The 24,516-nt window shown below is 41.2% G+C and overlaps 1 protein-coding gene across 1 annotated transcript; it reads right to left on the bottom strand.

Annotated features, from left to right (window-relative positions):
* Positions 1-6,391: 6,391 nt before the first annotated feature.
* On the bottom strand, positions 6,392-21,311 carry LOC138611094 (oocyte zinc finger protein XlCOF6-like). Its single transcript, XM_069684014.1, is given in 3 exon segments — positions 6,392-6,512; positions 6,515-8,187; positions 21,057-21,311. Coding segments are annotated over 3 exon segments (1,878 nt in total). The 5' UTR covers positions 21,226-21,311; the 3' UTR covers positions 6,392-6,476.
* Between the last annotated feature and the right edge of the window lie 3,205 nt (positions 21,312-24,516).

The following is a 24,516-nucleotide window of genomic DNA, read 5'->3' as shown; positions in this document are numbered from 1 at the left end:
GAGAGGAGATAGTGCCTTTCGGGACTGTCATTATCTTTGTTTCTTACTTTAGTAATCATACCAGTATCTTTAAGTAGGCCTACGGCATTTATTATTGAACTCATTTGAAATTCCTAGCTGGTGTAAATATACATTTTCTTATCTATGTAGTGGGAGAAGTGGTTCTAGCCTGTGTTTTTCATTGTTGGTCTTGAATGCAGCCTCTTGAAAGTAGATCAACTCCTCCTCTGGCCCAGCCCCTTAATCAGCTGAACCACATGTTCCCTGTGTTGAGGTAGGTTTTGAGTCAAAATGATTATTTCAAGCTTGTTCTGAGTGATTTTGCCTTCACTTAAAACTTACAAAGTTTATTTGTCTTGAAATAGTCCCCTGTCTGTCTGCCTCTCTGCCTCATGTGAACTGGTGTCCAGTTTAAGGTTTGTCTTTTTAAAATATTGTTAATCCATTCTGAGAGGTGAAGATATTTTAAAGGACCCATTTTATTTCTCGTATTTAGTGTCTGTTTTCCTGCTGGTCCTTTACCTGAGGCATAAAGACTTGAAGTCTGGCTAGCTGTCACCTTGTTTCAGTGTATTAGTGAAGCCAGTTAATTGGTAAGTAGGGCAACATAACTCGAGTGTTTATTACATATGTATTACATTGTTATAAAGGAATTAGAATTTGTAACGGGTTTCTTTTCTGTATTTCAGGCCTTTTATTGGCTGCTGTTTTGCCTAGATCGATGTATTTGCCTTGATGTATTTTGTACACGGAACCAACTGGTTTATTTGCTTTTATTTGCATTTCTTTGCTTAATCCTTTTGTTATCTCCCCTCATAGTAAAGTGGTTGCCTGCTGCTGGTGGAGGCTAGGCACTCAAGGTGGTTCCCTGCACTGTTTGTAGTGTTAAGCGCACTGGGACACAATAGTTTGCACCTGTTTGCTGTGATTGCCGTTTGCTGTGGGTTCACGAGTGGTGAGTAAGTTGCACTCCTGGGGCACACCCTTTGATGTTAGGCTGCCCCCCCTCTGCTGGCACCCCTCACTTTCCCTTCCCATTTTTCTATTTTTAAATTAACTTGGATTGGAAGTGTTTTTTAGCATAAAATATACCAATTATTGTAATAAACAATAATAATTTATCTCCTTACAGCAATAACTAACACCCTCTCTTCACAGATACTACCAGTCTAAATCATTAATAAATTTATTTATTTATTTTTATTTGTATAGCGCCAAATCATAACCAGGGTTATCTCGAGACACTTTACAGAAAGAGCAGGTCTAGACCGACTCTTTGTTAAGTTATTTAAAGAGAGGCCCAACATGAATCCACCATGAGTAGCACTTAGCAATTCGGCACATTGGCAGAAAAACTTCCTTTTAACAGGCAGAAACCTCGAGCAGAACCAGACTCATGTTGAACAGCCATCTGCCTCGACTGGATGGGCCGAAAATGGGATAGAAGGAGATGCAGGATAGAGACAGGCAAAGAGAGCAACAACAACATATGTTCTTGTTACCACAACAACATATGTCCTTGTTACATGAACAACAACAGACACATACTTATGGTTACAATGCCAATAATAGTGGTAGACTAGGGTGAAGATTAGCAAAATAAATTAATAAATAAATTAGCGAGAGAAGCAGAGTAATGATAAAGGCTGAGGTAATCGTAATTGTGACAGTTGAAGTCAACAGGTCTACTATTAGCATTAGCAGCAACAAAATTTAGATTGTCTTTTTGGAACCACGTCTCTGTCTTACTTCGGTTATTGAACCTGTGTTGCCTTTGTCTAATTAAGGTGTTTTTTATATTCCCCAGGTGGCGTTGTCGGGTCCGTTTTATTATTGTCTCTGGTTTATCATACACTAAGCCTACCCTTAGTCCGCTGACTGTCTCAGCTCCCCACCACCCTGCCACATCTAGAAATTACTCTACCTTCACATTCGTCCTGAAGTTCTTGGACATGATATGTGCCTCACACGTTTTTGTTCTGGGTGTATTTAAATATATGTTTTATTTCTTTAGAGGAACCGCGGTGCCGGCAGTATAGATCTGCTGTCAGTGTTAAGATCCAGTGGGCTCTGTTACCCAGCAGCCTTCTCAGTAAAAAGTGGGATGTGTAGCCTGTTCATGTGCTGCACTTTGGGGTTTTATTCTGGGTTACTTTTTGTCTTTGATATATGTCTCACTTCCAATTTTATTGTTTGCTATGTCAGCCTTGATCCCATGTCATGTCTACCTTTTAAATGCAGGATAATTATGCATCCAGGTCAGGTGTAAGTCCTATTACCTTAACCTCTTGGAAGTGCAGAGGCCACAGAAGTGCCCTTAAGAGAGCCAAGGTATTCTCACACTTAAAATCACTTTCATTGGATATAATTTTCCTATAGGAAACCCACATTCGACCAACAGAACAGAGGAAGCTAAGATCTGTTTGGGTGTCACAGGTGTACCAGTCTACATTCTCTTTGAAGGCGAGAGGGGCTGCCATACTCATTCGCATAAATATTCCATTTGTATTTAAATCCATGATCTGTGATCCGAGTGGGAGGTATCTTCTTGTCACTGGTACGATAAATTATCTTCCATTAGCTCTATTAAACATCTATGCACCTAACTTTGCAAAGTCTTCAATCTTGTATCAGAACACAATAACTGCAACATTATTATTGGAGGTGACTTTAATTGCTACTTGGACCCTGAACTTAACAGGTCTTCAACAAAAATAGCCTCTCCCCTAAAATCTATTCCAATTCTCAATAACCTTATGGAAACTCTTGACCTCGAACTCTTGAGGCACCAGCCCCGCTTAAATAAACAGTACCCTTTTTTTCGGCTGTTCACGGTAGCTTCTCCAGAATAGATTACTTTACAATTTATGATGGCATACTAATTTCAGACTCACTATCAAGATCTACTTTGGTCTGCCCACTCGACACTACAATTGGAAATTTAATCCTTCACTCACTTCAGATAAATCTTTCTGTGAATACATGAAAACAAAAATGTTAGACTTGCATACCAATGATAATAACACAGTCTCAGACTCAATACTCTGGGACACCTTTAAAGCGGTAACAAGGGGTCACATAATTTCCTATCAATCTTCGAGTAAGAGGGCAAGGCTAAGGCGTCATTGAATCAGAAATATCCATATTGGAGGACACATACCGGCAATCAAAATCATCAGACAGCCTTGACTCTATTTTAAAAATAAAAATGGAATCTAATCAAATTCTCGGGGACCAGGTTCTTAACCACAATCGGAAACCTAAACAGAAGCACGTTGACTTAGGTGATAAGGCTGACAAGCTCCTTTCGAGACAACTAAAAGGTGTTCAAGCTGATAGGGCTATCCATAAGATATCCTCTCCTACTAGAGAACTAATAACCAACCCGAAACAAATAAATGACAGATTTGTTAGTTATTACTGCCAACTGTACGCCTCCCATTCAAATGCGACTGACAGTGGTATTGAAGATTTCCTTAATCCATTAGAAGTTCCAATTCTTGAAGAGGCGGCCAGGCAGGAAATGGATGCAGACTTTACTTTGGAGGAAATTAATGTCGCTATCCGTTTGTTACCTAATGGAAAGTCCTGCAGTCCGGATGGCTTTGGAATACAGTTTTATAAAGCCAATATAGAAACTGTTGCACCCCTTTTACTAAGAATGGTTAAATGCTCTTTAAACAACGGTATTTTTCCAAAAACTGTATATGATGCACACATTTGTTTGCTCTTAAAAAAGGATAGAGACAGCACCAATGTGTCTTCATATCGTCCTTTGAGCCTGTTAAACAGTGATCAGAAGATTATCGCTGAGTCCTGACTAACCGATTAAATAAAAACCTGAGCAAACTTATTCATCTCGACCAGGCGGGCTTCATCCCAGATAGGTTTCCTTTCTCCAACACACGATAGCTACTAAATATTATGTATTCGACTAAACTGCCAAATTCAGCTATCATTTCATTGGATGCACAGCAAGCCTTCCATCAAATAGAATGGATATATATGTTTGCGACTCTAAAAACATTTGGCTATGGTGAAAAATTAATTTCCATTTTAAAAATGTTTTACGCTTGCCCCAAATCGTCCATTCTCAAAAATCATGAAAAGTCTCTACCTTTTTTACTACATCGTGGAACCAGACAGGGTTTCTGCCTTACACCAATGCTTTTTGCCCTATTGCTTGAACCTCTCGCCATTTCAATTAGAATTAATCCTCAAATTTCTGGTTTACTATGTGGTTCCTCTGAATCCGTTATAGGTTTGTACGCAGATGATGTTATCCTTACTCTATCTGACGCAACAGCATCTCTCTATCCCCTCCTTGATTTGATTAAGGACTTTTGTCAGCTCTCAGGGTTCACCATAAACTGGGAGAAAAGTCTCTTCATGCCCTTAACTGATGGCCTTGACTCTTGTTTTCTTGATAATCTACCCTTGAAAATCTCCAAAGAGAAATTTGTTTACCTAGGAGTTAACATAGCCAGAAATCCCAAATGTCTTTTAGACTTACCTACCTGGATCAGATCGCTAATTTATTTATTTATTTTGCTAATCTTCACACTATTCTACCACTATTATTGGCATTGTAACCATAAGTATGTGTCTGTTGTTGTTCATGTAACAAGGACATATGTTGTTGTGGTAACAAGAACATATGTTGTTGTTGCTCTCTTTGCCTGTCTCTATCCTGCATCTCCTTCTATCCCATTTTGGGCCCATCCAGTCGAGGCAGATGGCTGTTCAACATGAGTCTGGTTCTGCTCGAGGTTTCTGCCTGTTAAAAGGAAGTTTTTCTGCCAATGTGCCGAATATTGCTAAGTGCTACTCATGGTGGATTCATGTTGGGCCTCTTTTAAATAACTTAACAAAGAGTCGGTCTAGACCTGCTCTTTCTGTAAAGTGTCTCGAGATAACTCTGGTTATGATTTGGCGCTATACAAATTAAAATTTGATTTGAATTTGAATTTGATTTGAAACTCATCCCTCTTTCCCTTATAGGGCGTGTCAACATAATTAAGATGGTAGTACTTCCCAAATTCATTTATATCTTTCAAAATGTCCCCATCCTTCTTAGGTCCTCATTCTTCAAAACAATTGACTCTATCATAATACCCTTCATTAGGGCCAATAAACCTCCTCGCATCTCCAAAGCACACTGACAAAAGCCCACAAGTGAGGACTAGGAGGACTATGTCTTCTGATTTTCCGTCACTATTACTGGGCATGTAACGCTAGGGCGTGTATTTTTTGGAGTGACCTCCCAGCCGGAATGGGGCACGTCACCTCTTCTTCTCCTAACTGGCCATCAATCGAATCTCCCAAAGTTAAATCTCTCACTGAGGCATCGTTACCTGCTGTTTTATTTTCTAATAATCTAATCTTGGACTTAAAGTGCTATCCCTTTCAAGATTTATTTGTTTCCCTGGACTGGCATGGACTCTGGCTCTTATCCCAGTATGTACGGCAGTGTGAGTCTTTTTTTTTTTTCTTCATTTTTTCCGTCTGTATTGTTAAATTAAAAAAAATCAAAATTAAAATTTATAAAAAAAACAAAAAACATGCATGTCTTATTAGATTTCCTCCCGCAAGTGGTTAGCCAGGAGTGCCTCCATGTTTGTTGTGTTTTGTGCGCCTGCCACCTCCCCCAGAACCCAAGCGATCAGGCTGGCAATCAGAGAGCTCTCTCAGAGCCTGGCTGTGTGTGTTTTTTTGGAACAGAATTCATAACCGTGTTTTAAAGACCCATTGGACGTGTTTTACAGCTAACAGCTGAAAGTAGCATAATATAGGACCTTTAATATCTGTGGGAGCGATTGTCGGTGAAACAGGTAGTTATGTTTGAGGATTATAATAAATGTACCTTAGTTGCGTGAGTGTGTGTGTGTGTGTCAAATTAAAAAATAAATTACATCCGTACATTCTTGTCACATTATGCCAGGTTGTGAATTGAATTAAAGGTAACTTGTCATAATATAAACAGATATATAAACACTGTTCTGCTGACAGAAATCATAAAAACACAGCAGTAGGCTGTAACAAAACAGACAGATGATGCAGCTGTGCCACACATCATATTTAACTGACATTGCTTTTCAATGAAGGCTCTGAAACAGGGATGCCTAATGTTGTTAAATGTCTGTTGCCTTGACTCCTCTCTCCTCGTGTCTCTTCCTTGCCCCCTCCGCTCACATCTCTGGTGGGTGGAAGTTCTCGAGACAGCTCATTTGTGACCTTGAAATTCAATAAACTGATGAATAATATCATCTACCAGTGTAATGTTGTGTTGAGTTTCTAAAGTCTCTTTGGTGGAGAAAAGTAATTCAGCAGAGCAGACACAGCTAGACACATTGTCAAAGTAGCATTCACTTTTTTATTGTTTCATGTTAACTGGATAAAATGAAAGCAATGATATCTTGTTTAATTATTCTCATGTGTGAGCTCAGATGCCCTGTTAATTTAAATGATTACCACACTCAGAGAAGCTGAAGGGTTTCTCTCCTGCGTGAATTGTCTTGTGTCTGGTCAGATTTCCCTTTCGGTTAAATCTTTTACCGCACTCAGAGCAGCTGAAGGGTTTCTCTCCTGTGTGAATTCTCATGTGTGAGCTCAGATGACCTATATGGTTAAATGTTTTACTGCAAACAGAGCAGTGGAACGGTTTCTCCCCTTTGTGATTGCTCATGTGAAGTTTCAAATCATACTTTCTGATAAATCTTTTACCGCACTCAGAACAACTGAAGGGTTTCTTTCCTGTGTGAATTCTCATGTGTAAGCTCAGTTGCTCAGTTAACTTAAATCTTTTATTGCACTCAGAGCAGCCGAAGGGTTTCTCCCCTTTGTGATTGCCCATGTGAAGTTTCAAATCATACTTTCTGATAAATGTTTTCCCGCACTCAGAGCAGCAGAAGGGTTTCTCCCCTCTGTGATTGTCCATGTGAACTTTCAAATCATACTTTCTGATAAATTTTTTACCGCACTCAGAACAACTGAAGGATTTCTCCCCTGTGTGAATAATCATGTGTGTGGTCAGATTTCCTTTTCGGTTAAATCTTTTACCACACTGAGAGCAGCTAAAGGGTTTCTCTCCCGAGTGAATTCTCATGTGTGCGCTCAGATGACCTGTATGATTAAATGTTTTACTGCAAATAGAGCAGCAGAAGGGTCTCTCTCCACTGTGAACTAACATATGTTGAGCCAGATTTTGAGTATAGTTAAATCGTTTACCACACTCAGAACAGCTGAAGGGTTTCTCTCCTGTGTGAATTCGCATGTGTAAGCTCAGTTGCCCAGTTAACTTAAATCTTTTACCACACTCAGAGCAGCTGAAGGGTTTCTCCCCTCTGTGATTGCCCATGTGAAGTTTCAAATCATACTTACTGCTAAATTTTTTACAGCACTCAGAGCAACTAAAGGGTTTCTCCCCTCTGTGATTGCCCATGTGACGTCTCAAATCATACTTTCTGATAAATCTTTTACCGCACTCAGAGCAGCTGAAGGGTTTCTCTCCTGTGTGAATAATCTTGTGTGTCGAAAGATTTCCTTTTCGGTTAAATTTTTTACCACACTCAGAGCAGCTGAAGGGTTTCTCTCCTGTGTGAATTCTCATGTGTGCGCTCAGATGCTCTGTTAGTTTGAATGATTTACTGCAAACAGAGCAGCTGAAGGGTTTCTCTCTTGTGTGAATTCTCATGTGTGTGGTCAGTTTCCATTTCTTTTCGAATGTTTTTCCACACTCAGAGCAGCTATGTGATTTCTTATTATTCTTTGGTCTCCTATCTTTAAAGTTTTCCACAGAGTTTAAACCTGTCTGATGTTCTCTGGTTTCCTTCCAATCATCATCACTGTCTTCAGTCTCAGGTTCAGAAGACTCTACAGTCTCTGGTTGTAGATATCTCTCTGGATCTGAGTTCCTGGCTGGTTCTGCTCCTCCACAGTCCTCTCCATCAGCTCCTGTTTCCATCTGTTCAGTTTGTCTCTGATGAAGCTGTGAGGACTGAGGTTTCTCTTCATCATCTTCACTCTTCACAGTGACAATAGTGAAGGACAACTTGGTGGTCTCAGCCTCCTCCAGTCCTTGAAGCTGCTCTCCCTCCTGACTGATCCAGAGTTCCTCATGTTCCTCTTTCATGTGGGGGGGCTCAGTGTCTTCCTGGTCCAGACTGGGGCTCCCAAGGTGCTGGGTGTCTGCAGGACACAGTAAACAAAAAAAAACCCAGATGTTTAAGACCACCAGCAAATGTTAAAGCAAATCTGAAAAACTTTAGGATCGTTGAAGAAAGATAGAACATTTGTATTTATGGCTGGTGAATGTTTTCAGCTGTACTTTGAATCTATCTCATAAATTGCTCCCGTTGGCATTTGTGATATCTGATTGACAGTTGGGCACTTTACGTAGCAGCCTCTGCCATCAGTGTATGAATGTGTGTGTGTGAAAGGGTGAATGTGACATGTAGTGTAAAAGCAGCTTTGAGTGGTGGCAAAGACAAGAAAAACACCATATAAGTACAGTCCATTTACCATTTTAAATTGGCTGAATAACAATATGAAACTTCAGCCTGTTGCTGGGTCACTGATCTCTTTGCAGGGTTAAAGGTGGATTTCCATACATCAAATAGAAAAGATATGGATCAACATATTTTCAAATTACAAGTAAGAAATTAAACCATTGTCCAACATTCAGCAGTCATCCTGCAGAACTACAGTGGAGAAGTTTACATTATTCTGGAATCAGCCAAATATTCAAACTGCTGAATGCACACTCTGGAAGTGTTCAGAGTAGGGGTGCAACGATTAGTCAACATTGTCGTCAAAAATGGATGACAAATTAGTTGCCAACAAATTTTATTGTCAGTTACGCCATGCACGTTTTTCATGCCTTGTGCGGACATGACATTGTTTTCCGGAGCCGAGTTTGCTGAGGGATGAGCCATCTTGCGTCATTGCTACATCTGAGAGTTGAGCATGCAAGACAGTGACTGGGAGGCGACAGGTAAACAAAACATAGTGGTGGCCATTCAACACCATTGCATCCTAAAACTTGTCTGGGAGTATTTCACCTTCAACGCTGTAAAGAAAAGGATGGCCTGCAGGATTTGTAAAGGGGACCTTGCTTATCATGGGAGCACGTCGGGAATGCACAAGCATTTGAAGAGAAGGCAATGTAGGACTTGTGGATGACGCAGAGTTTCCCAGATAAGACAATTATCTTCTCCGCTAGCTAACGTTAGCTATCTATAGACGGTCATTGTGGACAAAGACGAAAAGAAAGTAAGCATAGTTAAGTGTAACACGTGTCTGTAGCTTGTAAATGAGCTGCGCATTTGCCGTCCCTCTGCATGACAGCAAGTAGACTTTAAATCTGAAATAACTGGTGGATTAGCATTGCTGATTTTATCAACACGACATGGCTAACAGAAAACCTGGATGTGTTTTATGAACTTTCTTGGCGGAGGATGGATTATATGCATAGCCAGGCTCAGGGGAGAAGGCTGCGTCACACAAGTGGGACAAAAAGTTTTGTTTTGACAGCTGACTAGTGGTAAGCTGTGAAGTTGGTGCTGATCGGGTCCGACATAACTCAGTTCAGGCCCTAGCTTTCAAATAATAGACGGGTCCGGGTCAGGCATTTCTCGGTTCTGTAGGGGTCCGGGTCCCACCTTTCAAATAACAGACAGTCCGGTTTGGTTCCGTGTTGCACAATTCCGGGTCTCTTAGGAATCGGGCACGAAATTTTGGACCCTTGAAGACCTCTACACCACAGTTAGCAGCGCTTATCACATTGTCCCCCGGGTTGCACTGGGTCACTCTGACTATGGCATGGTCCACCTGACTCCTGCATACAGGCAGAAATGAAAGCTCTGCAAACCTGTTGTGAGGACATCAAAGCATTGGACCAGTGAAGCTGTGGAGGATTAAAGAGCAACTCGCAGCTGACATTTTTTTTCGACATTAATACTCAGTCTTTACTAAAAATTGTTAAGGAAAAAGTGAATCCTTGATTTTATGTAATTTACACAATGACTGTATATATAGATGGACGACACGTCTCCATCTGCTCCCATTGTACGACATTGATGCCAAAATAGCCCCTGTGATAGGCGCTGCCATCTTTTGATGGTGACGTCATATGGAGCCAGACACTGCGCAGTAGAGATTGGCGAGTGAAGCGGCCGTAGCCACTTCCGTTAACCCAAACACACACTTAACTTACCGAAAAAACAGCAAGGATCCCGCACGCTGGCGTGTTTAACAGCAGAACAGCTTCTCTGTGTTGGTCTGAGGTTAACGTTCACAGGTATGGAAACTTCAATGACTGTAGTGATTGTTTTAGTTACGTTTCTACTCGCGGATCGTCCTCCGCTCTGCTCACCCGGAACTGATTGGCTGCAGGAGCCAAATTTGTCAACAGAGCTGTCAATCATCATCTTGACAGCATCAAATAACTAATTAAGAAAAATGAACACTTGGATGTAAATCAGCATGATAATAACTAGCTATAATGACAGAAACCATGTATCGGGCCTGTATTTTGATTTTATAGTTTGACCCATGTCCCATCTGTTAACATAGAGGGGGCGGGCTTTATGACCTATACTGCAGCCAGTCAGAAGGGTGGCTTCACTTTTAGGGAGCTGTCATGTCGGCCACCTTTTTATACAGTCTATGGATTTACATAAGTGCACAAACTTAGAGGGAAAAGGGGCAGTTTTCAGCAAAGCTGCTAAAGACTCTTTTTTTCAACATCACATCACATTACTTTGCAGTAGTAGGTGGTAGTGAATCTGAGCAGTCACACCATATTGTGTAGATGTTATTTTGGTAGTCCATCATTGCATTTCACTAGTTGTTATCTGTGTTTATTATGCCGTTTGTGTCAGTTGCACAAATTCTCGCTTGACAGGACATTGAGCCCACTGTTTTCCTGACAGGAAGAGGAACGGAGCAAGCTTTCATGCCTGGTTGTGTTTTGTGCAGGTAAAGAGACAGGACTTTGTTTCTGCATAGGCCACAAAAAATGCTGTTGTCTTTAGTGCTTATTGTCAACAGGAAGATTATGTTCCCAACGATATCATGGAGTTCAGGATGGAACTTCGAAGACAGGACCGTGCGAGACAGTTGCGTGAATTGGTCCCTTCAATACACAAAGCATCAGGTTCACAGTCACTGGCAGCCTCTGGCTCTCCTCCCGGTGGGACATACAATGGCAGATCCGTCAGCAATTCAGCTCAATAAAAAAGTGAGAAGTGTACTGTAAGTCTTGCTTTTTAAAGTTTGCCAACTCCAAACTATATCAGGAGAAACATCCTCGCTCTCTCTCCCTCTCACACACGGCTGTGGCACGGTAAAAGGTAGTTTGGATTTATTGTTATAGAAGGTAATATGTGTTCTGTAAGGGATCTATAGTGAAGCTGTTGCGACAAGGACTGTCATGTGTGATGCATGGTTAGTTTAGCAGTAAACTTTGATGCAAGGTACACGCAGACTCTCCGTCTCTTCATTTAATAATGTTAGACAGGACAGGACAGTTCCATTTGCAAGACTGCTATTGATAATGACGTGTTGGGACCTCACCATGAGGCTCAAACAAAGGAGAGGCCTACATGGAAGATGAGGTGCCTGATAAAGGTACTATAACACCACAAAGACTCAGTACCCCAGAATGCTCCTTCCTTTGCACCTAGGTGTGAAGTGAGGGGGAGAGCGAAATTCTCTCCATTGGAGGAAAGCTGAGGGCATCCCAGGGGGTCCTTGTGCCACAGCCAGGGTTTCACGCAGCTGATAAAAGCCACTGAAACCGGCACATCTTTGCTTTTCACGTGTAGCCAGAGTTGCATTAGGAGGTACTTTTTTCCTTCCAGCTTTTCCACAGCGAGTCCTGTGGGAGGACATTTTTCTTGTTCAAGTTAACTTTGCATCAGCACGCAATAGGCCCCACAACAGACAGTTTTTAAAGTTCCTACTTTTTCTAAGTAACTTGAATGCATCGCTGCACCACGTCTCGTCACCAGCAGAAGGACCGACACAGAAAACAACTCCTTCACCACCAGAAGCTTGTTGACTTCGCTATACCCTCTCCATCTGCCACGGACAATCTGCCCAAATCCGTCACGGAACCACCTTTGTTCAGGCCGAGGATCACGCAAAGGATCATGATGAACACACACTAATTGTGATTGTGACCGAGAGTGATCTCAAGGTTGAGGCTTTTGTCTGGGCAGAGAAAGTGTCTTTATTTTAATGTGAAACTGCATTGCATTGTGTTTTTATTGATTGAGGAACGTCATGTCCTGTTTATGCTTGTGTTTTCAGTAAGCTGCTTTTAATCAGTTGAAGGTCCAGTGCCACAGCTGATGATCTGTGATCATCCGGTGGGTTTCTGCGTGATAAAGCTACGGTTACTGAATGTTACTGCGGATGGTTCAAGCTGCTTTGTTTGCCTCACTGGCCTCCTTTCTACTCCCGTTCATTAACCACATAGGCTGCTTCTCATGTCTCCTGAATTGCATTAATGCATCCCTCACTTGCGTCGTAGTCCCTCCCACCAGAGATGCATGGAGAGAAGAAACCAAGAGAGGAGAGAGGAAACTAATGTTTGAGACACAAGACATCCTTTCCCCTGAAACCTCGTGTGCAGCGATGTCCGTTGCTGTCAGCTGTCAGTCGGCTTCAACAGCTGTTTGTGTCTGCACACGTGCACTGTATTCATTCTAATAAAACACACAGTAACAGTGCTTTCTCTCTGTATCCTGTACCTGTGTAACAAACACCTGCACATGAAGAACAGGCTGCAGTCTGTGTTCCTGCTGCTTAGAGCCATCTGGACATTTCTTACCGGCACTGTGTGTTTATAATATTTATTCATAATTTGCATTTTTGATGACTGATAATCTGATCTGAATTTATTAGTTAAAATGTGCTATATGTAACTTTTAGAAAATCCTCATTCCTAGCGACACGGTCGGCCGTTGAGGGAACGATCGGTAGTAGACACATTTGCTTTGTTCTGCTACATAATATACTGTTGGCCAAAATCAACACCGTTTGTCATGTTAGCTGGCAAAGTTATTTGTCAAGTTGTATAACTGACATAAACACTCAAATAGTATTTTGGTAGTCATAACGTTAGCGAGCATGCTAAGGTTAGCCAACCAGCTCTAACATAAATACACTGCATGACTCTGGGATTGTGCTTCGTAACCAAACGGCAAATTACGCCGGTGAACCAGCAAATCATCACAAGCATTAGCGAACATTAGCTGGACGGGGCAGGGCAGCTGGAGAGAGCTGGGATGAAGCTCTTGTGCTGTGAGAGAAAAAAACGGTGCACCTAGTGAGAGAGCGCTGCACACAGGTTTTGTTTCTATGACAACAATAAGTTGTGGGTCTGTTTTGATCACCAAAAGCAATCGAAGGTCTCCATGATATGCATACCCTGCCGATGTTGACTCTAGTTTTCCCCTGACGTCGGTCACTTCCTGTTTGGTCAGACGGGCTTCACTAGATAAAACTTATTTTTGTTTTTTATCCTTGTGTGTAGTTTGTGTTGGTGTTGTTGTGGGTGCTGTCGTTTGTTGGCATCCATCTCTATTTCACAGTTTGCGTTGTCTCGTGTCGCCCACTGTTGACTGTAGTGGCGTAGAATGAGCTCTCGACATGAGTCTGGTTCTGCTCGAGGTTTCTGCCTGTTAAAAGGAAGTTTTTCTGCCAGTGTGCCGAATTGCTAAGTGCTACTCATGGTGATTCATGTTGGGCCTCTCTTTAAATAACTTAAAGTGTCGGTCTAGACCTGCTCTTTTTGTAAAGTGTCTCGAGATAACTCTGGTTATGATTTGGCGCTATACAAATAAAATTTGATTTGAATTTGATTTGAAACTCATCCCTCTTTCCCTTACAGGGTGTGTCAACATAATTAAGATGGTAGTACTTCCCAAATTCATTTATATCTTTCAAAATGTCCCCATCCTTCTTAGGTCCTCATTCTTCAAAACAATTGACTATCATAATACCCTTCATTTGGGCCACTTATTTTTACTCAGATGTTGACCCAGAAAACAAATCATTATTCACTGCATTTTATTTATTTTATGTAATGTTGTGTTATGCTAAGTTATGGTCATCATTTTGTTCTAAACAGGAGTCAAATACAGACTTTATACCAACGTTGTTTAAAGCCAGTTTCAAGGTATCCTGTAAAGTCTGTTTTAAGGTCCGCTTCTTCCTCTGTCCGGTTTAAAACTTTGTTGATATTGCGAAGTTTCACATCAGTCCTATCAGCTGCAGCGTCCAATCACTAACTGATATCTAATAACGGGGCGCGTCGGCCAGCAAAAGATCTGTGGAGGCTGCCCTCGCGTACCCTCGCTTATCGCTTCTCTGAATTCCCAGCAATAAGAGCTTTGAGATGGTCCTCAATATGGCGGCTCCGGAACTACTTCCGGTTCGAGCAAGGGAATATCGAATAAGAGCAGACAGACACTAGAGAGGGATCGTAGGCGGACCATGAAATATTAGATCGTATAGGATCCATTTTTGTGGAGACAAAATTTTAAAAGTCCTCACAAATGGCTGTCAGCACAGGACAGATGGCAGCGACAGGTTGGAGAACAGAATTTATTGTATGGAACAGAGCTTTGGGATTATGGGAATTTCTGGAGATGATGGTGGCAAAATGTTTCGCTCTTGCGGCTTGTCCAGATTGCTGATAATCCTCCAGTCAGTCTTTCAGTATTTCAGAAGAAACCTGAAGCCTATCCTTTTTCAAATTGCGTTCTGTCTTACTACATAGTTGCCTAAGAGCACAGGTGTCACTATTCAGCCTTGGTTTCCTGACTTTCAAGAGGGCTACAGAGTCGAAGATGACTCCAGAAATTGAATTAAACTTTGAGACCAATTTGTCTGTGTTCAGCTGAAGGGGTTGTGCCTCAATACTGTTGAACAGAGAGGAGGTTCTGCAGGCATCTGAGAAAATACTTGCAGTAGATGTGTTTATAGAGCGGGAGTAGCAAAGGTAATTTAGAATTGTGGACGGTGTGAAACAAGGTGGAGAACCTGATACACAGACATTCAAATCTTCCACAGCAAGAGAGGTAGTGGGCAGACCAAGCGTAAATCTATGGCATGGTATGGCAACAGTTGTGAGTTGGACTGGTTATGCTGAGTAAAGTTAAAAGAGTTCATGGTTCCAAGAAACTCAGCGGCGCTGGTGTTGATTGTCCATATGAAAATCAAAATCCCCAGAGATTAAAATTTTGTCCAAGTTTAAAACAAGTGTTGATAAAAACTCAGGGAATTCAGCTAGGAAGATGCCATTCTTTTTGGGCGGGCGATACACAGTAAAACATAGGGCGGTTGTTTTAAACATAAACACCTCAAAACTGGTCTAAATATTAGCGGCCAGCTATAGGACAGTCGATAGGACAGTAGGCCAGCTTGGACACAGCCGTGGAGAGTGGGGGCAGCAACAGGGGCCCATCAGACTCTGGAGACGAGTCGAGGGAAGTCCTGCTCGCCTAGAATGGAGAATTTGTTGGTCAGCTGGAGGACCTAAGGTGGAGGGGGGCGACGGGGGAGCTTGCCACCCTGTTTACCCTTATGGGCAGCAGTCCACGGCTCCTTCTGGCTAGGAGTGAAGCTAACCAGTGCCTTGGGCTTAGCTCCCAGCTGGGTCCACTGGTCAGCAGCCTGGGCAGCGGCTGCATGCAAAAACAGGAGTCCAGTTCTCCGGCGGTTGTGGTGGGGACAGCTTGACCCATGGTGATCACAGAGTCAGCTGGGGGAAAATTGTAATGCTTACTCACAGCAGAGGGCAGAGCACCAAGAGCCCTTGCTGACCAACCCAGTGCAAGAGCGACCCTGGCAGACGGTGGGTACAGACATTTTCTTCTGGGAGAAAAAGACCTACCTGCTTGTGGTGGATTAATTCTCACGCTATATTGAAGTAGCCCACCTCAACGTTGACTCTGCCAGCACTGTCATTGCTGCACTGAAAGAAACATTCAGCCGCCATGGAATACCTGAGACAGTTGTCTCTGAAAAGCTCACAACTGTATTGTGGTCTGTTATCTAAGACTTTACACAGAGTATGGATTTTCACACATTACCAGCAGCCCAAGGTACCCGCAGGCAAATGGGGAGGTGGAGCGTGCAGTGCTACTGTAAAAGGACTGAGGAAAGGAGGAGGTGAGAAACTAAAAGCTTAAATGACATACCTTTCCACACCTTTGTAATGTGGTTACTCCGCTGCACAACCATACCACAGCTCCCAGCATCCCTTCTACTTTCAGCATATTTGTCCAATCCCATGTTGATAAGAGTATTAAAAACTTGAAAAATATCTCTTTAAAAGGTACATTTACAACAGGTAAAAATGTGCCATTAATTTGTATATACACATTTATATATATATACATACATATATACACATACATATGTATACATATATATATACACATACATATATACATATATATACACATACATACGTATACATATATATACACATACATACGTATACATATATATATACACATACATATATACATATATATACACATACATATGTATACATATATACATACATATATATACACATATATATACATACATATGTATACATATATATATATATATAGATATATATATCTATATATACACATATATATATAGACTTAGACTTAGACTCAACTTTATTGATCCCTTTGGGATGACTCCCTCTGGGAAATTCAGTAAAGAGCTAAATAACTGAAGAGCTACTGGAGAGGCAGCCGTCTCCCACAGCGCTCAACAACTACCAATTACCAATAACAAATACCAATATATATACATATATCTATATATATAGAGATATATATATCTATATCTCTATATATGCAGGGTCCAAAATTAACTTTTTGGTCAACCTGCCATTGGCGGGTAAGCCAAAAAATTTTTACCGGCCAAATATTTTTTACTGGCCATAGTTTAGAGAAAAATATAATGTAGTTAAAATCTGCTCCACATTAAAAAAGCTGCAACAAGTGGTGTATGCAGTAATGCTTTTTTAATAATCCACTGATAATAACCATGTTATTCAAAAACAGGCCATCCTGCACAATGAGTAGGTTTCCTTAAGATATGGTACTGTAAGAATATTTTGATCCTAGTCATTTTAACTCCTGCTTTAGTTTTTATGCAGGGCTTTTGCTTGTAACTGAGTATTCATGCACTCTGATATTACTCTTTTTCCTTGAGTACTTATTTCATTACTGCAACAAAATAATAATCTTTCATTAGTGCAGCTCATTAATCCACTGCACAATGACACTTGCAGTGGCACTGATCAAGCATAGCTCTCCTTCCTTGCTCATCCGACTGTCATTACAACTGATTTTATCGGCCGATATCCGCACTTCGCAGATATATCGTTATCTGCGTTTGTCCCCCCAATATGCTCCGATATAAATTAATTTAATTTTTTGCAATGCTGTGGGAATAAGCCTTTGCGCCCTCTGACAAACAGAGGGCACAGTTTCAACTTAAACAACATGAGAGCTGAGCTCTCAGTTCATTTTGGTCAAAATACAGCTTGAGTCAAGAAATGTAACAGCCACCTCACTCATGGTTAAACTATAAACCAGCACAAAAATGACAATAACCAACATATGCAGAACATATGTTGTAAATAGACACATTAAAAACACTAACAAAATATTTTTTTTCATTTTGCAACATAAATAGCAAACTTAACAACTTAAACTACTCAGTCAGCACTAGGCGGCAGGCATCATGGGAAATGAGGATGTCCCTATCGCTGCCAGAGTGCGCGTCACAGCTGAGCAGAGCAGCACACACAGCGAAGGGAAGCATTATCTTTCCCATACAGAACGAAACATTGTGAACAACAAACTCATGTTAAAATCACAGAAATCAGCCAAAGAAAGCTTGCTTTCAGAGCACCGCTGTTTCTACCCTCTGCGCATCTAAACTGCGCAGAAGAGATCCCGTGTTCACAGTCTGGCTCTCAGTTAGTTTTAAGTTCGATAGTAATGAAGGCACAGGAGTTTTAAGCTTTATTGTCTGCTTGTTTCACAGCTGTTACGTTCTAAACGACAAGCTTACACGTCTACACCTCCGTATAACTCCACAGGAAGATACAGGGTTTTGTTTTAATAAGCCATCGTCGCGCTGCTGCCAGGTGTGTGCGTCTGTCTACTCCGCCCTCCGTCACACCTGCAGCTCCTTACAGCAGCGAGACACGTGGACTGTTCTCATTCACAGAACGGCAAATGAAGACGTTTTGTGAAGTCCCTTTCACGCCTCATAAAGATGTTAAAGTTACGATGTTACGGTGTTATAAACAGACAGAGAGCAGAGCAGAGCGACAGCCATGTCACCGTGATGCTACGTGTTGATCGAGTCCCGACCTGCGGACTGTTGGCTGAGCTCCAGACCTCTGCCCCGTGATAGACAGTCCATAGATCGTCCAAAATGCCCCAAACAGAGCAGAATAATAAGAATAGAAACACAAACGAAGGGCAGATCCTCTGCAGATACAAACACCAGCTCACACTTCTCCTGGATTATGATGTTGATTAATAGGGAATATTTAATATGGAAAATCCTGCTTACAAGCCTTTTATTACTATTATTAACAGTATCAGTCTGTCAGATGAGCTGGTCTGTGTTTAGTGACTTATCTTCAGCAGCACTGTGTGAAGGTGGGGAAAACAAGACAATCATTTATGTTCCTCCTTTTGTGTGTTTTTGTGTTATACTCATGTCTATTTATTTTGATATTTTATTATAGTGCTATTTAAGCTGCTACAGAAACACTTTAATTTGAATTTTGTATGTCATGCAAATGTGACAATAACTTTTCAGATTTGGAATTTTTATATTTTAATTTCAGATAAATTTTGAACATATGTGAATATATTGACCGATATATCGCTATTGGAATTTTTTTACTCCGTAATATCGGAATCAGCATCGGCCCCAAAAATCCAATATCGGTCGGGCTCTACTAGTGACTACTGTAGCTAAGCTGTTTGCGACAGCCTCTGCTGCCTCAGGTGTTTAGCTTATCTTCTGTCTCCCGTAGTGACAGTGGTACACATTAATACTGCAGTTTAGATGCAGTGATGGCGAGGCTAAGTGAATCGGAAATGAGTCTCCACAACATGGAAACTCAATAATTAGCTGTTGTAGCCAGTCCCCATTAGCCGGTGCGGGCTGCTAATGTCGCGTCAGTTCCCTGTCCAGCAGTACCTGTAGAGCCGTGGCGCAACACCGGGTTGCGGGGGGGCCTGTGTGACCGTCTCAAAAGTCCCAAAGACATGGAGGGACGTTGAAAAACAAAACTTCGTCAACAACTTAAAGTATGTTTTGTAGTGATGGGAGCACCCGCCCCTGCCGCCCGACATCATTTATTTTACTCGCCAAATTAGATTTTTACCCGCATTTGGCGAGTGGTGGGTGGTAATTTTGGACCCTGGGAGGGTCATAATAATAGAACATGCTACTAGACTGGCGTAGTAGTGCAGTTACTGCAACATTGGCCTGATTTGCATTATCGTCCCGGGACTTTAGGAAGCTGTGGAAACACAGACAACAATTGGCCACAGGAACCATTTAGATCCTTGAAGACAAGTTCCTGTAACTAAAAGTTCCTGGTAATTTTGGTTGAAAAGCACCTTAAGTGTGAAGTAGTGTGAAAAGCAAACCATCGCTATTAATTCAAACAGGCAATTGCGCATTACCAAAGTATGGACATGTCTTTATTTGCAGATTTAGTGTAATAATCAGGACACTGGTTCCTCATTTGAGAAGACACTAGAATTAAAAGAACAACTAACAATTGCATTTTATTTTGCCTGGATCATCTTGAAATATCGAGTGTTTACAAAGGCCCATGACCTCTACGTTTGGGGATGTTTATACATTTCGCTAATATTTTCTTTATAAAGTGCAACATGGATGCTTAGAATTCTCCAGAGAGTGAAGCATTTTTCTAAGATGAGAGTACCAAAATCTATCCATGATAACTAACCTGGGCCGCAGTCCTCTCTCTGTCTGTCTTTTATTTGATCCATTTCCTTCCAATATGTCAATCTCAACAAGATATTGGTGGATTGGTTCATTTCAGCTTTGACTTAAGACAATAAAAAACAAGTTATGGTTCAAGATGATAAAAAAATGTCATTGTAAGTAAATAGATTTTGTCCAAATAACACTTGTTGCACTTACAACCAGCAGAAGAGTCGTCTACAGGACTCCAGTCCACAGTTCAGGTCATACACTTCACTAAAGTAAAAACGATGCAGTGGAACATCTCTCATAATCAAATGACCACTTTTTGCGTTGCAACAGTGCTGTTAATATGCATGCACACTCCCCCCCTCTGTCTCCCTGGTTGAGTGCAGTTTGTTTAAATATTATAAATAATATAATGAATTAATATCGCTGCCTTGACGTCTGTGGTTGCAGCATGACATTTGAAATAGAAACAACCCATCACGAAAGCATGTGGTGTCAAAAGTTACAACCTGTAATACAACAAGTAATTTCTTCTTTTCAGTCTCAATCAGTGATGAAAGAATAATCACCTGATAGTTATTTGTTTGTGAATTCATAAATCCTTCATAAGGCAGGGAGAGTGCAGTTCGTCCCGACCAATGTCAAAATGAAAACTACGCCTTTGACTTAATGGCAACAGGTTCTTCTCCGTTGATCAGGACGGTATGGTGTCTGAGGCAGGTTCATATCACATCAAGGAAATAAATGAATCGTCACTTATCCAATTTAAGATTTAAGTCTAATGACCCTAAACAACAACAGCACACGAAAACAGTATTTTTCTGACCTTCCGTCTTTCCTTCCCATGGTTAAACATCCTTTACTGTAAATTTCAAAACGTTTAAGCCGACGGACACACTCGGCACGTGCCGTGGATGCCGTTTTCTTAGCAGGAGCTAGCTGCGGCTAACACGCTCTGTGCGTCTGTGAACGTTAGCTAAAGGCTCAGCTCCCTGAAACATTAGCAGGAAACACGTTTCCAGCAGTGAAAGAAAACCAACCTGCTCTCCGCAGCTTTATTTCAGGTGTTAAAATCACATCCAGCAGTTTTCTTTGGCGGTGGAGCTCCTCTTCGTAGCTGGATGTTGTTGTTTGTCCTGCCTCGTCTCTGATAACCGCAGCGAGCAGCCGCCGTCTGAATAAATCTTTAAGATCCCGAAAACCGCACATTTCCACACATCCAAGAGTCAAAGAAGGGGGAAAAAACTAAATGCTAACGTCTTTTCTACGATTACTCTGCTCCTGTACCATGCTAGCACATCACTACATGCTAACTGTGCTCTGCCGGAGAGAGCTGCTGCTGCTGCGTCCTTCTGCTTCTTCTTCTTCTTCTTTGGTTTTTATTGGCGGTTGGCAACCGACTTAAGGTGCATTACCGCCACCTACTGGACTGGAGTGTGGAGCAGTAGATTGGCAGAAAAATAAAACATAATAAGAAAAAATAATAATAATAATAATTAATTAGAGACTTGCTTATTCTTTTTCAGCTGCTGTCGTATTTCAAAATTTACTGATGGTTCTATAAATAACCAGGGGGGAGTATGAGAGTATGGGACTGTCGGACTGAATTGTATTGGAGCCAAACCTGCTTGCTCTGCTTTATATTTCCTATCCAGCCAAAGCTTGTATAATTAGAGTCATTATGCTCTGCTGCACATCCAGGTTCCTATGATGGCTTTCTGCTGCTGATAAATACCCTATACATCTATAATCTAATGTTGCTCTCATAATGGCCTGATATATGTTCAGCAGTGATGTTCTGGTTGCTCCCCAGTCTCTACCTGACAGGCATCTTCAGAGATTGTTGACCTTTTTGCACTTATCCCTTACTATTTCTAAATGATGCCTCCACGTCAGCTTTTCATCCATCCACATTCCTAACAACCTTATGACCCTGACCTGCTCAATAGTTTGCCCGTATAATTTCAGGGAAATATCTTTGTGTCGTCTATAAAAACATATGCCTTGTGTTTTTGTAACTGATAGCTTAAAGCCCCATTCATTTGCCCACTGCTCCACCTTCATAATTTCTGCCTGCAGTTTCTTCTGTATATATTCCTTATTCCTCCCTCTTATCCATAACGCTCCATCGTCAGCATACAATGACTTCCCTATGCCTCTCTCAACATTCTCAAAAATATCATTGATCATAATGTTAAACAGAACTGGACTGCAGACACTTCCCTGAGGTGTTCCATTCTCCACTTGATAACTTTTTGAATACTCTGTACCCACTCTGACTTCTATTGTTCTCCCATACAAGAAATCTGATACCCAACTGAATAATTTCCCACTTACCCCTAATTTATGAAGTTTGATAAGGAGTCCCTCTTTCCACAACATATCGTATGCTTTTTCAACGTCAACAAATACAGCTATCACCATTTCTCTGTTGGTCTGTGCTTTCCTTATTGCTGATTCTAGACATAACACACTATCCATCGTCCCTCTTCCCTTACGAAATCCACTTTGATAAATTGAAAAAAGTTTTTTGCTCTCTAGAAAGTGCATTAATCTCTCTGTTACCATCCGCTCCATCGTTTTTCCTAACTGTGACGTAAGTGCAATGGGTCTATAACCAGAGGGATTGGATGAATCTTTACCTGGTTTCAATATTGGTATTATGATTGATTCTTTCCATGTTGACGGGAGTTTACCTGTGTCCCATATCTTATTAAATAGTCTTAATACTGCTTCAAGTGCATTGTCTGTCATGTGAGCCAACATACTATAGCATACACCATCTTTCCCTGGTGATGTTTATCGTGCCTTTAAAATTGCTCTCCTCAGTTCGAATCGAGTGAATGGCAGATCTAGGTCTTCACCTGATGATGTCCTTCTTTCTGTAACCCCTTCATTTTGTGCGAGGGTATTGTCTCTACATTGCTTGACTTTTCCCGATAAATTTTCTGAGCTATGAACCTTCACAAACATCTTTGCTAGGAGCTCTGCCTTTTCTACAGTACTTATTGCTGTTATGTTATTACTATGCATCACTGGAATCTCACAGTTACTCTTAATGCCATTCATTTTCCTTCTCATTCCCCATACATTAGCTAATTGCATTTCTCTCCCAATTCTATTGCAGTATTTCCTCCAGTATGTTCGTTTTGCTGATCTTATTATTTTCCGAACTAATGCTTGGGCTCTCTTGTACTGAATCAATGTTTCTAATGTATGGTGAGCTTTCAGCTGTCTAAATGTTCTGTTTCTCATTTTTATTGCTTTACTACAATTATCATCCCACCATGGCACACTCTTTCTTCGTTTGTTTCCTCTACTCTTTGGAATGGTTTCTTCTGCTGTCTGTATCAATTTCCTGTTCATATCTTCTACATTTGCCACATTCTCTTCCATTAGTTTTACACACCTAATTTCAATTAATGATTGGAATGCCACCCAGTCTGCTTCATCCAGCTTCCACCTTGGTGTTCTTACTCCCTCCTCTTGATATATCTCAATTCCAATCTTGGTCATTATTGGATAATGATCACTGCCTATTGTTGACCGGTTTAACACTTCCCAAGTACTTACACCTGCAATTAAAGCGGATGTGAGTGTCAGATCAATTACACTTTCTGTGTTCTGTGAGCTATTATACCTTGTGCCCTTTCCATCATTGATACACACCAAACTCATATCATCTATAAACTCCTCTATTACTGATCTATTTACATCTGAATGCTTGCTCCCCCATAATGTGTTGTGAGCATTAAAGTCCCCACACCATACTACCTTCCCTTGTATCAGCCCACTTGCATTATTCAGTATATCAATGCTCAGTCTATTACATGGGTTATAGTAATTGACTATTGTTATATTACTTTTTCCTGTCCAGACTTTGATTACAATGGATTCTTGTTCTTTTCCTATTTTGACTAAATTGTAACTCAGCCCATTCCTCACAAATGTTGCCACTCCTCCACCTTTCCCAGTTTCCCTATCATTTCGTATTGCTGTGTAACCATATATAACAAAGTCCCGTTGTGGTTTTAACCATGTCTCTTGTACACATATTACATGAGGTTAATCTGATAAGTTTGATATAAACTTTTTAAATTCCTGTCCGTTAGAGATAAGACTCCTAGCATTCCACTGCAATATAATTAAGACCAGGAAGATTCACCAGTCCATGACTGAGAGTTAGACGTTTCTCCAGCTAACATTTCCTCTACTGCTTCCCAGCTTGTCCCCTTAAGTCCAAGATATTTCTCAGCTGCTCTCACAATAATCTGAATCTTTTCCGTTTTCCTGCTCGCTTGTGCCGAACAATTGATCGCCTCAACCATAAACATCACAAAATCATTCTTGCCTACGATCAGCGTATCCTCCTTTATATCCAGTTTAGTACATCCTTCACAAGGTCTGCTGTTACTTTCTACTCCCATTGGTTTAACGGCACCTGGCTGCACCACCTTTACTTTCTTCAGTGCCTCTGCATATGAAAATCCCCTGGGAGAT

Source organism: Semicossyphus pulcher, unplaced genomic scaffold (genome assembly GCF_022749685.1).
Source record: "Semicossyphus pulcher isolate SPU_LCO1_2020_fin unplaced genomic scaffold, fSemPul1.0.p SCAF_11, whole genome shotgun sequence".
In the NCBI taxonomy this organism is placed as follows: domain Eukaryota; kingdom Metazoa; phylum Chordata; class Actinopteri; order Labriformes; family Labridae; genus Semicossyphus; species Semicossyphus pulcher.
Note: the sequence above shows the minus strand (reverse complement) of the source record. Positions and strands in the feature narration are given on the sequence as shown.